Source organism: Rutilus rutilus, assembly GCF_951802725.1.
Source record: "Rutilus rutilus genome assembly, chromosome: 6".
NCBI classification, from domain to species: Eukaryota; Metazoa; Chordata; class Actinopteri; order Cypriniformes; family Leuciscidae; genus Rutilus; species Rutilus rutilus.
In genome coordinates, this window is record NC_140214.1 from 26,695,524 (window position 1) to 26,711,130 (window position 15,607).

Sequence of the window (15,607 nt, forward strand, 5' to 3'; positions counted from 1 at the left end):
CAAAGTGGTAGTTGTGTAACTGTCAATGTCTGTTGTGTGTCGAAGATTGAAGGGGTTGGAATGCGACCCAAGTGTGTTTTGCTAGTTCCAGCCCGACGCAATTATCATTTTCACGTTCTGCACCACGTTTAAATAGCAAATGCATTTGTGCGCCCATGGGTGTGCTGGTCTGAAAACGAGGTGTGTTCGGGCGCATTGTTGGCGCGTTGCTATTTTGATTCAACTGAAAGACCAACTGACCAACTGAAACCTGGTCTAAAGTCAATGGCGCAGTATTTTTTTATTATTTAAATGGTGCATTAGTAATATGCGCCTATTTATTACACACACAGGGATGCCAAATATTGGCAGCAGCACACAAAGATGCCACATATTAATAAAAATAAAAGGATTACAATGTAAAAGATTAGTATTGTGTAGATAAAGATATGGTGGAATCCGGCTTGTCCTGTAGATGGTCTGCTTGCGCGCTTTAACCTCACGCACGAGCAGATCCGTTTGCGCTCTGGAGCGTTCAGTCTTTCCGCTTGCATGTAAATAGCGAATCCGCCATGGCACGAGAGCAACTGGCCTTCAAAGGGAGTAAGAGATGTGACTCTGGTTGGTTTATTGCACGTTACGCCCAAAACACACCCATTCCTCAATAAGAAAATAGGGACAACCCTTTTTCCCGTCGTTAAACTAGCAAAAGTGGATTCGGACATGCCCTAAGTTTAGACCATGAGCTTAGTTCGTTAAAATAGGGCACTAATAGTATCAGGCTCAATAACTGTAGTCTTTACGTGTTTTACAATTTGATACACTGTTCAAAAGTTTGAGATCAGTAATAAGTTACTTTTTTGTGTGTAAAGAAATGCACACTTTTGTTACGCAATGATGCATTAAATTGATCAAAAGTGACTGGAAAGATTTTTTACATTGTTACAAAAAAATATATTTTTCAAATAAATGATGTTTCATCAAAGAATCCTGAAAAGGTGGATTAAGCAGCACAACAGCTTTAGAAATTTTTTATTAAAATTATTTCTGAACTTGGATTAATTATGCTGAAAATTGACTTTTAAATGGTAGTGTACTGTATATGCAATCAGTCGTTCTCAGATCTTTTTGGTTGGTGTGTTTTTATCCCCAGGCGAAACCAAAAAATTTCAACAGACATTAAAAACAATGTCAGAGTAAGTTCACCCCTGCAGTGAATAGCTGCATAATAATCTTTCTATTAAAAATTTTGTATGTCACACTTGGTGTGAAAGAGTCTTAAGATAGTGTACATGGGTCATTATCAGGAAACCCCCCCCCCCCCCCCAACTTTTAAGAAATCATGTTTCTCCGAGCACCAGGGCCGTAACCACCAAAAAGTGAATCTCATTTATTTACAGTCAGTATTGTGCTTTGTGCAGTCTTTTTTTCCATAACAGAGTTGAACTTGAACTTAATGCGATGGGTGTTAAGTGTAAACATCGAAGTGCTGATTAAGTCGTAATAACAATGTTTAAGAAAAAAAAAAAAAAATTACCATATATTTTTAAAAATGATATCACAGATTATTTTCATTGTGGGAATTGTGATTGCATGACATTTTAGAAAAGCATTGTAGAAAAGCTACATAATATTTCGATTAAGTAAATGATTGATAGGGATATTTCCTTTTTTATTTTAAAAATTGTTTTGCATTACACATGAAACCCAAGTTAAATCTATAAAATAGTATAACCAACTTCAATATTTTGTTAATTACATCAGTAATTATATTGTCATTGGGATACATACAGAACAGCACACACGCCACCAACATACAATACACTATTAATGAAAACCACATCTTAGCCTTCATACCTAGAATGATGTCTTTATGACTATAGCAGAATGTGCTATATTCACTCTTCATTTTGCAAAGACTTGCATTATAAATCACAGTGATTTGCAGGCTGCCAGTGTTACACTACTAAACCAGCCTAAACCTATACCAGAGACAGTTTTTGGTGTTATTTATTTCTGCAACCCACTTTACATCCCTGTGAAATTGTAATCAAAAACTTGGGCTTCCATCTGATAGGGTTCATGTCTGACCCCGGCGGGTATCTAAGAGTTTGCTTGCTGTGGTTCCACAGTTAAAACACCCTCGGAGGGTCTGTCTCTGAATTGCCTACTGTGAATAATTCCTTTTCAGAAGTGGTCACTTTCTAACCAGTTCCTCCTTTCCAATCTGCAGCATCTGTCTGGAGAGCATCAGAGGCGTTCTCAAACTCTCCTTCCCATGCCTTAGTGCCATATGATTAGCAATGCTGATGCCTTATTCACGCTGTGAATGCTACAAGTGTTGCTAATGAGAATGTAGCAGCTGAATTAATGTTTTGTTCCACATTTACCTGTTCATCAGTCCTTTTTACTGAGCCCATTATTTCAGTCTGCTTGGTAAATATTTGGTCTTTTGTTAAATGTTTTTTTGTTTTGTTTCTAGCGGCATTGCTGTAACTATCGCATTAAGCATGCTTAAAGTTGAACATGTTACTGTATTTATTGACCAGACGGAATGAAGTAGGCATACTTAAGTATGCGCAGCAGGTTTGGTTTACTGCTTTTTCATTTCCCCCTGCTCACACTTCTGTTTTTTCCTCTTCTTTTTTGAAGGCTTAGCATCATTGACACCTCATTGACACCTATGGTCTTATGAAGCCCTCATAGGTGGAGAGCTGCTTTTTAACAATTTCCCAGTTGAAATGTGGAATGTTTTGGCTGGTCTAATCTTATATTGCTGCTGCTTCTGCGTGCACTAAAATCCTTTAGATGATGACCTAACTATTTGAATGGTAATTATTATTTACATGTTTAGTGGTACAAAAATGCACCAGTGATGCATTTTGACATGATGATGGCATAACAAGTGAGGATTTACATTTCTTTTTGTGTCTGGCTTATAATGTTCTGAGTTAATGTTCATTTTCATCTTTCTCTTCACAGTGTTTGATAAGCAAGGGTTCGTGCTGAATTTGGACACAAAGCTGTAAGTATTCTGTATGATACCATCCCTTCCTTATACATTTCACCAATAGAGAGAAAATTTACATAAAATAATCGAAATGTTAATACAACGATCAAGAGCAAACAGCCTTTTAGTTTATCTTAATAATTGTTTTATCTTTTACTATCATGAATTTTAGATTACATAAAGAATTTGTATTATAGGTATTAGATGCTGTCACTGGTCACCGTTTCTTTTTCACCACATTACCGTTCTACTTTCACTAGTTCAGTTCAGTCGTCCTGAAGTGTAAGAAATTAATTTTTAAAAATACAAATGTTATTGTTCCAAAATATATTGCTTTTGCTCACCAATGTTGTATTTTTTAAATAAAAATAAAGTAAAAACTGTAAACTTGTGAAATAATACATTTCAAAATAACAGTTTTTTCATATATATTTGATTGCAAAGACAATCCTCCGGTACTTTCAGTGTCAGATCCTTCAGAAATCATTCTAATATGCTGCTTTACAGCTCTAGAAACACTTATTATTAATATTATTATTATTATTATTATTATTATTATTATAAAACCTTGTTTTTTTTATTGGATTCTTTGAATAGAAGGTTCAACAGCTTTTTGGGGGGGAAATATAACTCTTTATAAATGGCTTTAGTCACTTTTAATCAATTGAATGCATCTTTGCTAAATTTCTTAAAACAATTAACCCCAAACTTTTGAATAGTAGTGTTTAATAGATCAAGTGGTTGTAGCCATACATATTATATAGAGAAATATAAATAAATACAAAATCTAGGGTACTAAAAAGTCTTTAGAGCAATAAAGGCTTTTGCCCCCATTCAGTGCCATCAGTGTCTTTGAGCAATCTATTCCAGCGACCTCGTGTGTGACGTGTTGTGATGTATGATAGGTCTGTGTGTGGTAGGTATATGTTTACATTTCATCTTTGAAGCAGCCATACTCTCAGACTCTCACCTCGCCCTAATTTCTCAGTGTTGAGCATCAGAGAAGGCATGTCTGTCCACACCATGCGCACGTACAATAAGCAAAGCCTTCGACAGGTTTAGATTTCATTGACGCTGTGAGCAAAAACTGTCTGTGTGGTGCACTTCATCATTCAGCTGGCCTCAATCCACCACCCGTTCTGCTGCTCAAAGACTCAGAGCTGTCACGGCAACAAAATATGACACTGTCCCATTGGGCCAACCACTTAATCAAAATGAAGGCTTCAGCAAATAAGTGTCTTGTGGCTTTTATTTTAACTGTTGAAAAGGCACTTAGTGTCGGACAATTTGATTTGATGTTGAAACCTGGAGTTTCTGCATTTTATCAACAATGTAAATTCGGAGAACATGGTTTTGTTTTTTTATTGTGTTACTGACACTTCAGAAAAATAGACATAGTTATTTAATAGTGATTTTGAATCCAGTATTGAGATTAATACAGTTGATGCTTTAGATGCCATTTAACAAGGTGGTCCAGCCAGCATGTGTCCATTCTCAACCACCTCCAGTCTCTGATAGTCCTGATTTCTCTCTCACACACACACACACACACACACACACACACACACACACACACACACACACACACACACACACACACACGCACGCACACAAACCCATTGGCCTCTCAGACCTGACCTGTGTCCTCTTCACCTGTTTATTTGAACTGCTTTCATTGTGAGCTGCAGGTTATTAATGATGCCGCTCCGTTTAGGTGGTTGGAGCGTGTCTGCTGCCCCCATCCATTTAGAGGATTTCTCGATATTTTATTATTGTTACAACCACTTGATATATTATAAGTATATATAATGTATTTCCAAAAGTTTGCGGTCTGTAAGATATTTTTATTTTAAAATATTTTTGAAAGAATTATCTTGTGCTCACATAGACTGCATTTTTTGGCCAAAATACAAAAATAACTGTTTTCTATGTTAATATAGTTTAAAATGTTATTTATTCCTGTGATGGTAAAAACTGAATTTTCAGCATCATTACTGAGTTAAATAACAGCATTTATTTGACAGTATTTGTAACAATGTAAAAAGTCAGATTTAATGCATTATTGCTGAATAAAAGTATTCATTTCTATATATATATATCTTTTTTTATCTTACTGACCCCATAATTTTGAATGTTGGTGTAAATATATCTAAAAATAATAGTTTTACATTGTCAGTCTGTTTTGATTTCTGTCTTTGTGTTCTGTCTATTACTTCAGTTTAGTCTTCCTCCGCCCCTGCCTGTTTGTTTCCATAGTTACTTATTGAGTTAGTTTAGTTCAGTTCAGGTGTGTCTTGTTAATTTGTCTCTTTAGTTCTGTCTATTTATAGCCTGTGTTATGTCTTATTCTTGGTCAGTTATTTTACGTTGCAAGGGTTGCTCTGGTTTTTGTTCTGAGTTTTTGTTTAGTTTGAGACTGTTTATTAAATATTACTGCTGCACTTAGATCCTGCTTCTGACTCTGCCTCAACTGAAATTTTAACAAATAGAATACTGTAAGTCTTTTAAAAAGAGGCCTGATTGTTCCAGGTTCTGTTCAAGTTTTAAACTTTTTTGTGTCAGTGTCATACCAAATATCTTTGACTCCCGTAGAACTCTACCCTGATTAAAATGAAAACATTTAAATAAAAAATTACATAAAAACAAAATACTGTAAGGCACCTACAATGGAGGCAATAAAGTATAACCACAAGATTCCAAACATTACAGATTTTAACAAGACATGAGTTATAAGGCATTGCTGTCTGTAAAGCATTGTTTGCATTGTGCAAACTTCTGTCACGCATAACCAGATGTTTACTCATCTAGAAAAGTAGACAGTTTTATTGTTTGAAAAATAAACTAGCTTTATGGAATAATTAGTGTAAGTACTTTACATTTCAGCTTTTAAACAACCCGGAACGCTGGCCCTGTTTAGTTTACTGAGCGTGTAACCAGTTTTTGCCTTTTTCCTATAAAAATAAAACTGAGGGGCAAGTCAAAATAGTTTTCTGTGGTAACATCATACCACAAATGCTCTCTTTAGAGCGTTCGCTGTTTTGCGCTTGGAACATTCTTTCAGAACAAAAGTATGAAATAAACACGCTCACTGTTTGTGCAGCCAGCAAAATGTGTTGCATTCCTATTGTTTGACTATTTCATTTATTTAACACATCAGCGATAAATGAGTTTCACAAAGTAATCCATCACATCCTGATCTAGATGTCATCCATCATGTGCCAGGCAAGATAAAAACAATATACCTCAGATTCACCATTACCCTGTAGCGTAGTTATGCTGTCTGATGTTCCTGTCAGGTTTAACATTTACAACCCAAAATGAATGCCTCCTCTTTCTTCTCCTCTCTAACTGTCTACAGGCCTCCGGAGTTGGTGTACAAGTATGGAAACCTCAGTGAAGGATCCTGCAAACCTGGCTATGCAGCTGCCAAAATGACTGCTATCTATCCAAAGTATGAACCGATTTTTTTTTTATTAACATAATACTCCGGGTTCGACAATAAGAATGACCCATTGCCTTTTACTGTAACTTGCACAATCTGCTGTTTTAAATGAGCGATGCACTGATATTTAGGCCACTGAATACAGTTTACGTTTCGGCCGAAATTAGTGCTTTTCCGATGTCTTTTTTCGTGCTCACATGTATAAGCTATAACAGGTAAATATGCTTTGTATAACATATTCATTATATTTTTACTTATCCTGTTATTATGCTTTTTCAAATATTACCTAAGAGAGACTGAATCTTCGATAAAACCATTCTGTTTGAGAAAAGAGATGATGTGCAATGGATTGTATGAGAAAATTAAAATGTTGTGTTTTTTGTTTTTTTTTAACCTAGGATGCATGTAAACAAAAGAAAATTAGGAACCTTTAAAATAGCATAATAGGGGTACTTTAATGTATGTTTGAATAAACCTGTCAAAATATATATTACAGCCACCGTTTAAATGTTTCTACAAATTTGAGTAACATAATTCGATTATTTAAAAACAGTTTAAATGTTTGTTCAACTCAGTTTTATTTGACTGTTGGTTATTACATTACATATGTAATCATTTCGGTGTGGTGTTTCAGTAATAATAATTTGGTGCACCATTAGTTAAAGTTAGCTGTCTGAGATGGGTTATATTGTTGAAATTATATGAAAAAAAAAAAAACAACCTCAAACAAATGTCTAAATATAAAATGAATTGTTCACCAAAGCGGTGACTGACAGAAAAACATTCTTATTGTTGATTGCTGATATATATGAATTGAGGTCTATTGCAATTTCACTTGAATTTGCACACTGCTAGATATGAAATACCTTTTTTCTCAAAATACAACCACATTTCAAAAGGAGGATAATTGAAGATGGCAGATGGGATGGATGTTTGGTTGGAAGAACACAAAGAAGCTTTGGCTGAATGCTGTGTTTTTATTCATCTTTTTTAATATTTATCTGTTTAGCCTTTTTGAAACCTGCTTTTGATCTGGAAGGCTTTGCAATATTGAGCTCTCTGTCATCTTCAGAATTAAGTACAAACTCTGTGAATGGAAGACCGCTTTGTTAAAGATTTACTTCTTTAGTCCTGATTTACCAAGTTCCTTGTGTATTCAACTCTCCCTGGTTTTGAGAGACACTATGTCACTTCTCAGCCATGAAGCCCCTGAGGCCAGTCTCATAATATCTCAGATTGAACAGAAAGCTGTTCCTCTGATCCATTAAGTCCTTGTTAATTTGTGACCTACCACAACAAACAACCACTTCCGCATGCTCGCCAGCTCCACAATGCGCCTGTTGTAACTCTTTTGGAAGTGGACAGTGATTCTGTCTTTGCGGCTGAGAGGAAAATGCTCTGTAAAGCAGCCACTGTGGAGAACCGAATGAGTCAACTTCTTACATTTGACTAAATTCTCAGAGCTCTCCTCGACTCTGAATGATGTCACACAACTCTCAGCGACCCTCAGTGACGCCATGGCCCCTTTGATGGAGCTTTCCGTGTTTGCTGGCATCCGTATTCCATTGTTCCCTCATCTTTAGGATAATTCTCCTGCTGGCTATTGTTAGCAGAAGTCATTTTTCCACTACAGCATGCCCAACGATGATAAACATTAAGCATCACGGTTTGGTTTGTTCATGGATATTTCTCTCATCGCCATAAGATTGTTTAGAAATAGCTTTTCCACCAATCAAGCAAGATTATTTTGGAAGGGATTTTAGCAGCTATCACAAAACAGTAACTATCACACAATAGCAACAGCAATATTTAGTCAGATGGTTGCCCTGGATTGATTTAAACAAAAACTGACTAAACAAAAATATTAATTTAAGGAAATAACCTTTAAAGAAGAGAGAGTGTAAAGAACACTTGACAACAAGAATGACAAGTTCATGTTGCAGAAGACGCAGTTTTGTTTTGTTGTTATTTGTCTAGAGGCAGTACAAGCATCAAGAGACCCGTAAAGCAGAGCAATGACTGAATTGGTGCCTAAAACTTTTTAACAGGTCCCCCAATTAATGGCATATGTGTTAACAGTGTCTACAATGTGCCTCTAATTAACATGTGATGGATCAAGGTTCTCAGGGTCTCTGTTTATTTTTCGGGGTCAAAAGGCACTGCTGCCACATCATTACAACACAAATATTTGAGCTTTTTTATTGCATGATAAATTATTTATAATGATGTTTAGGATACATTGATTCAGTTAAGATGTTGCCAGAATCACGGTGAACTAAAGAAACATTTGATGTACTTTTTGAACGTATAAACAGATAGGTTTCACAAACTGACAACTGTACAACAATAATTAATTATAAATGATAAATATACTGTTGTTCCTTGTTAATTCATGCTCATTAATAATATAAAAAGCTTGCTTTTTTGTTTTAAGTTAAAAAAAAATACCAAGTATTATATGTAGACAGTACATGTAGTAGCATTAGATTAATAAATGCTGTGAAAATTGTTAGTGCATGTCCATGATACCTAATGCATTAGCTAATGTAAACAAATTGAACCTTATTGTAAAGTGTTTCCATTGAATTATTCAAAGCATAGTAGTTTTGTAGTTGGATATTTTTTAAGCATCTAAGAGGACTAATTGTGTACATTTTTGGATAAAGAACCTTAAGACTCAATTTCAAGAAAGTCACCTAGTATAATTAAAGGCACAATATGTAAGATTTTTGGATTAAAATATCCCATAACCACTAGAACAATGTTATATATTTTGTTGACATGTGGACTTGCATTATCCCAAAAGTTGGTTTAAATCCAGAGAAATCAGCAATTTTAACCAGTGTAATGGTCCGTATCATTGGGTTGCCTGTCAGTGACGTCATGTCCCATTACCCTCGATTTCCTCGATTTTCCAGGAAACACCAAAACTTTAATATATTATGCGTTTTATTAGACGGGTGAGAAACTGTTTGGATACCGTCATCGACAGAAAACTAATCCTTGTTCAAAACGGTTTGAATCTTGTTTTCTTGATTTACTGTGAGTAACATGTTTGTACCCAGAAAGTAAATCAGACAACACTATTTTGACAAGTGGCTAAAATGGCATAATCAGAAAGAGCTTTATTTTTATTTACAGTAATACAGCATTTTTTCCCACCAGACAATGTTTTAAAATGAATTGTATGCCATTAACAAACACAAGTCATCCATCTTTTATTAATATGATATTCTAATATCAATCTAGCTTACTGCAGTGTGCAACACGTGTCTCATACCAGCCGCCGAGCGAACGCAGTAATGTTAACAACTTTTAACACACTCAAATGTATTTTTAGTATGATTGTTTTGATCAAGTTAAACAGCGCTGCGTTTCCCCACAATTTAAATTTGTCAAATAAAGTGACCTCTATGAGTAGTTTTCAGCACTTCATTCAATGAAATAAAATGTGCATTTAAGTGATCGAACATAACTGTAACAAAGTTCAAGTTCAGGGAAGGAAGCAGACGTTCAATTTCATTTAAATCGTAAAATAAACATAAACAACAAAATGAAAGGAGCGGCAGCGACTGACTTCGACAAAGAATAATAATAAAAGCTCCGGAGCTCCTCCACGGGACTTGAGATCGGTGTGTCGCGCAGGTCTCTCTCATTAGCATTTGCTCCACTGGCCTCGTTCCGCTCTGACAGCTCTCAGCCCAGTCCTGCTTCATACCACAGTAGCGTTAATAAAACTTTAATACATTAGCTCATCCATGAACAAGATTTCTACCCGAGTCCCGTCGGATTGGTTTTCATCAGCTGTGGAGGTGAAGACGACAACTCCCATTATTCCGCGCTCATTCACGGCGTCATCAAGCTACGCCTTTGTTATTGTTTTGAATAGAAGTCCTCTAATGGAAAAACTTACATACTGTCCCTTTAAATTTTTATATTAAAGCTCTTTATTAAATAGAAGAGTCTGATTTGAAAATGCTCAAAACTACATATTTTTTAAATGGTTTTTTTTTATTATTTTTACATGCTTTTAAATGAAAAAACCTTCAGTGGCCATCTTTGAATGCGAGAAGGCAGATTCACTGGCTCCAATTTATATTTAAATGTATTTACTTTGATTATCCTAGTTATCTACAACAATACTTTGTACTCTTTTCTTCAAACCACCAAGTTAAGCATTCTGTCCAGACTTACTTTCTCGTTCCTGGTGTTAAAAAAACAATTGGTAAGAGAGCATTTATGTTTAAAGCCCTATTAGACTGGAATCATTTGCCTCTAGATATTAGATCCATTACTTCATTTCGGTTGTTTAAACAATCTTTATTATCTTATTTTAAAGTAGATTGCACATGCTATCATTGAAACTGTCGTTGTTGTTATGTGTACTGTTGCTTTTTTATATATATATATATATATTTTTTTTTTTTTTTTTGCTTGTTTGTTGATGTATTGTTAATTGTAATCTTGTTATGTTCTTTAAGTTGTAATTGTTTCATTGTAAGGACCCCCTCGAAAACGAGATGATACATCTCAAGGGGTTAATTCTAATAAATTCTGATATGATGAAATATTTTTTTTTAAATGCTATACTCGTGAAATTCAAACAGTTTATTTTTTTAAATCTAGAAAAACGTATCAGCCTCACTAATCAGTGGTTGGATAAAGTAGGGATGGTCCTATTAGGGTTAAAGCCCTATTGCATGTATGTGGTCATTTGGGCAATTGCTTACCTCTCCCTTTAGCGGTTTCATTTTAATAGGGGATCCCTGCATGTCTAGAAAACCACCTGAAGCCATGTGATCTCACCCTCTGTTAGTTCAGTCGTTGGCTCACCCATGGAATCAACTTTATTTTCAACACCTCTACCCCTTTCCCAAAATTGTTTGTATTGGACTCTTAAATCAAATGTCTTGGTTGAACTTGAGCGGCCGGTTATAAAAATACAGCCCCCAGTGAGAGATAGCCATGAGGAAATGAGCACAATGTGCACAGGCCTCCTGTTCAGGACCCCTTTATGACAAGCAGACCCCTGTCTGTCTTTAGACCTAAAGCTCTCTCACCCAGTTATTTATAATGCGAGTTAGTCCGCACCCCGCAAGCCACAAGTTAATTAATCACAGTTTGTTTTGGCAAGACTTCGCTTTGTCTGCTTTTATCAGGTGATATCAGAAGAGTATCCGATGCGACCGTTTTTTTTCCTTTTTTCTTGACGTTGTCGGACATCCTCTAGCCTTCAGCGATTAGTACATGAAATAGAAACACTTTTATCAGAATCTGTTAAACAGTTGCCAATAGTGAGCCCATTCATTTCCTCATCTCATTTCCTGCCATTGCTCTGATCCTCTTTGTCCTCATTTTCCCGACATATCAGACATTGTTGTAGATTTAGATGGTTCAAAAGCTGGAGTCCTCTGTTACCTAAACGGCTTGTTAAATTGCTTCCTTTAATGTGAATTTTGATGGTCATTAACTCTTGCTGCTCTGTACTTTGGAAAGGATTTTGGGAAAGAGGTTCTGCTATTTTTTCTTCCTAAAAGCAAGAGCTGTTTTTTTTTTTAAATGACCCTTGTGTTCTCTTTACTGATCCATGATTAGTCTTTTAAGTTTTCTTAAGGGAACCTAGTTTTTCAAACCGCCTGTACCTCTCGACAAGCTTTCCTTGTTAGTCTTCCCCCTGACCAAACTTAATTATAAAATACCTCAGAAAGAGGGGGAAAAAAAACCCTGAAAAATGATCCAATATCCTCATGTTTGTAAATGAATAATGAGCCTGTTGAGTTGGGAGGGTCGTAAAAACAGACATCCATCGTGTGGCCACACTTACGGAAGCAGAAAAGTGGCTGTGTTCACGATGTGTTTGTGGACGATGCTCTACTGTCTGAGACTTATAAAAATTACCCCTGAAAGGGATCTGTATTGAAAAATGTTGTTTGATGGCTTCTGAAAGTTCACACTGCTTACCGGCACCTTTGAGCAGCTCAGTGTTCCACTTCCTGGAGATTTCCCATTTGTATTGCTTTAAATGTTGTCGAAATGCCCTTTGGTAGCAGGCGGAGTAGATAAAAAATGACAGTGAGGATCTGTGGGTCACAAGCACAGGCATTTATCGTTGCATTTGCACATCAAGCTTTAAGAGGGGAGTGTGCTGGGAAATGGCCTCCGGGTAGGGTATCCCCTGACTCCTCTTGAGAAGGGGTGACCGGAGGCCTGGGTTCGTGATTGATTGGTGCTGGTTCAGCCACACTGTTTTAAACTTTAATCACAGGTCAAAGCAGAGATGAAGTGAGACCTCTCACATACAAAAGCCCCTTTTGACTCCCCAAGATCCTGATGTCCAGGAAGCGAATGTGTTGTTTGGCGATATTTTATTAGCCCTTTTGATATGGAGATGTTTTTGGTACTGTGCAAAAATTTGCAGTCTTCTATTAGATTTGCTGAATTTGCATTTGTCTACATCTGAATGTTAGTTGTCCATAGACTGTGCATTCATTATGTTTTGTTTCTTATGCTTTTGCAGGTTTAGTAAGCTAGCTTCCATGTTTCTGGACCGAAACTTTAAGCGGCTTGCTAAAGTTAACAACTATTTACCTCCATTTGGATTTAAAACACAAGGTATGTATATTTTTTTATTTTTTTTTATAGATTTGTTAAGGTGGACTTTGCCCTTTAACAACAATGTTCTCCAAATGCTGTCTTGTTTCCAAAAACCGGTTCTTTTAATGAACCGTTTAAAACGACAAGTTATTTGAATCGGTATGGAGCACTTCTTTGGAGGTCTGCACCGGATGGATTATTAGTCTCGCTCCCGCTAAATTCTTTTCCCACAATTTTTTTTATTATTGTGTCCTGTTCATTATTATGCCCCTAATATGCTCTCGTTCATAGAGATTTTTAGATGGATATCGAAGCTTTTTAGGTTGTGTGGAATCAGCAATCACTGACCCGGTTTGTTTGCTCGTTTCCAAGTCTGCGATGCACTGTGTTTCCTGCCAACTGGCATCCCGGGGTGTCGAAATACTATTGGGTGAACAGGCAGTGGGCGAGATCACACAGACCAAAACAAAACCCGACTGACAGCACGGAGCTTGTAAAATAACTGGCTGTAGAAGTGTTTTTCAGAGAAACGAGTATGTGAACTTAGCATGTTTCCTAAATATCTGCAAACATATTATGGTATTTTTATGCTTTAGTAGAGTAAAAAAGTTACATACAGCACCTTTAAACTTTGCAATTAATCCGAACCATGGTGCCTGGTACACTCTACTACAGTCATTGCATATCCTGCGATGTGACTATTGCCAGGTTTAGACTACACGATATCTGCTCGATTTTGGCATGGTCCGTTATGGTCATTCGTAAATGACAATTGGTGTCGGAATGCAAGAACGCATCTCGTATAGTGTGCCATAGTGGATGACAACCGTCTGCTACGCTTCTTGACATCTCAACAAGCATGTTTTTGGATTTTTTTTCGGTCCTCCATGATGGGTTCTGTCACATCTGTGACATTGACCAATAGGAGCACATAAGCCCTTCTGTACACAGCTTTCAAACATGGCAAGACAAAAGAGAGACGATAGTATTGGTGCTGCTAGATTGAATTATGCAATGGAGAAAAGGTTAATGCAGCTATGGCAACAATAGTCCTACCTTTGTGATGTTTCCTCGAGCGCCTACCACGACAGAGTGAAAGATAAATGCTGGCGAACGATAGCGGAGGTGCTTCAGCAACCCGGTGAGTACTGGAATTAGCATTAGGCTAGTACAACCATTGTTTGTTTACGCTTTTGTTTCCAGAAGTCAGTCGCTAGTTCTGCCTTCTCAATGACATCACGCACGTTGTTAAAGATGCCAATCGATGATTGGTCGTGAAGTAACTTGTTGTCTGTTTCTTGTCCATGACAAGACAAGAATTTAGGAGTCAAGATCACATAATCTGACACAGTCACTATCGTAACAGAAAAAAATATTGTGTAGTCTGAACCAGGCATATCGCTGATGCGCACATTGCAATATCAGTGCTAAAATGAAATAATGTGCAGCCCTACTTAGGGTTGGGCGGTATTACGGTAATATCGGATACCGCGGGATCTTAAAATAGCACCGGTATCAGTTTCAATACCGTCATTACCGGCACTTATATAGCCTATAATATATATAATTTATTTATTGCCTAAAAAATGCTTATGTGTGGTTGCAGTTTGGCAATATTTCTGGTTCCAACCGAATGAGAAGGGAGAGGCGGTAAATACAAGAGATGTAAACACCTCTAACCTAATGTCGCATCTCCGAAACAACCGCCCACTCACTGCTGCCAGGATGCATTTTGTTCTCGAGTTCATTAAATAAGCGCATTAAGTTTCGTATTTGTTAAAATATTATGTTATTTTTTCCATCTTTGTTGATTATGAAAAGTGAACGGCACAAATAAGATGGGATGCATCGGGAGTCAGACGATTTGACCACTTCAATAAATTTCGTTTTGTAAAAGGCCTCTTTAAAACGAATTTCGTTTTGTATATATTGTTTCTTAATTTTAATAAATTTTTCATCAACCAGTTGCCTGGATAATCATGACATGATGGGCATGCCGCGGTCACTTGCATTGAAATCTCATAAATTAACCGAAACTCAGTGTAGGCTATGCCTCACAGACATGACAAATATATATAAATAAAGCTTGAAATTTATTTAAACGAAACAATTAAAAACGAAAGAAATAGGCTACTCACTGATTAGGCTAAGTAATCCATGATGTGCATTTCTCTCTAGGCGCGTTCATACGGAGATGCGATCATCAATTTCATTAAACGAAACCATTCAAAACGAAAATAAATAGACTAGCCTACTCTCTGTAATCCATGATGTGCATTTCTCTCTATAGCGTTCACTACGGAGATGCCGATCGTCAATTTCTTTAAACAAAACAATTCAAAACGAAAAGAAAAAGGCCACTCTCTGATTGTGTAATGATGTGCATTTCTCTCTATATGCGCGTTCACTACAGAGATGGCGATCGTCAACTTCCATCTTTGCAGAAAAGTTTTATTAATAAAAATCAATGGACACGCGTCACCGGATTACAAAGGCACTTCTTGCTTGTTGCACGCACACAGATATTATGTTGAATAATGGTGGGCTCGGGCTCATAATAACAGTTAATGCCGTCGGCCGGA

The 15,607-nt window shown here is 36.6% G+C and overlaps 1 protein-coding gene across 5 annotated transcripts in view; it reads left to right on the top strand.

The window, feature by feature from the left end:
* The window catches only part of st3gal3b (ST3 beta-galactoside alpha-2,3-sialyltransferase 3b), a 61,801-nt gene that overhangs the window by 16,381 nt on the left and 29,813 nt on the right, over positions 1 to 15,607 (top strand). For all 5 annotated transcript variants that reach the window (XM_084411099.1, XM_084411095.1, XM_084411096.1 and 2 more), the window contains 3 exons: positions 2,962 to 3,004; positions 6,348 to 6,440; positions 12,949 to 13,043. In XM_084411099.1, the coding sequence (XP_084267225.1) occupies positions 2,962 to 3,004; positions 6,348 to 6,440; positions 12,949 to 13,043 (231 nt within the window). The remainder of the gene's footprint in view (positions 1 to 2,961; positions 3,005 to 6,347; positions 6,441 to 12,948; positions 13,044 to 15,607) is intronic.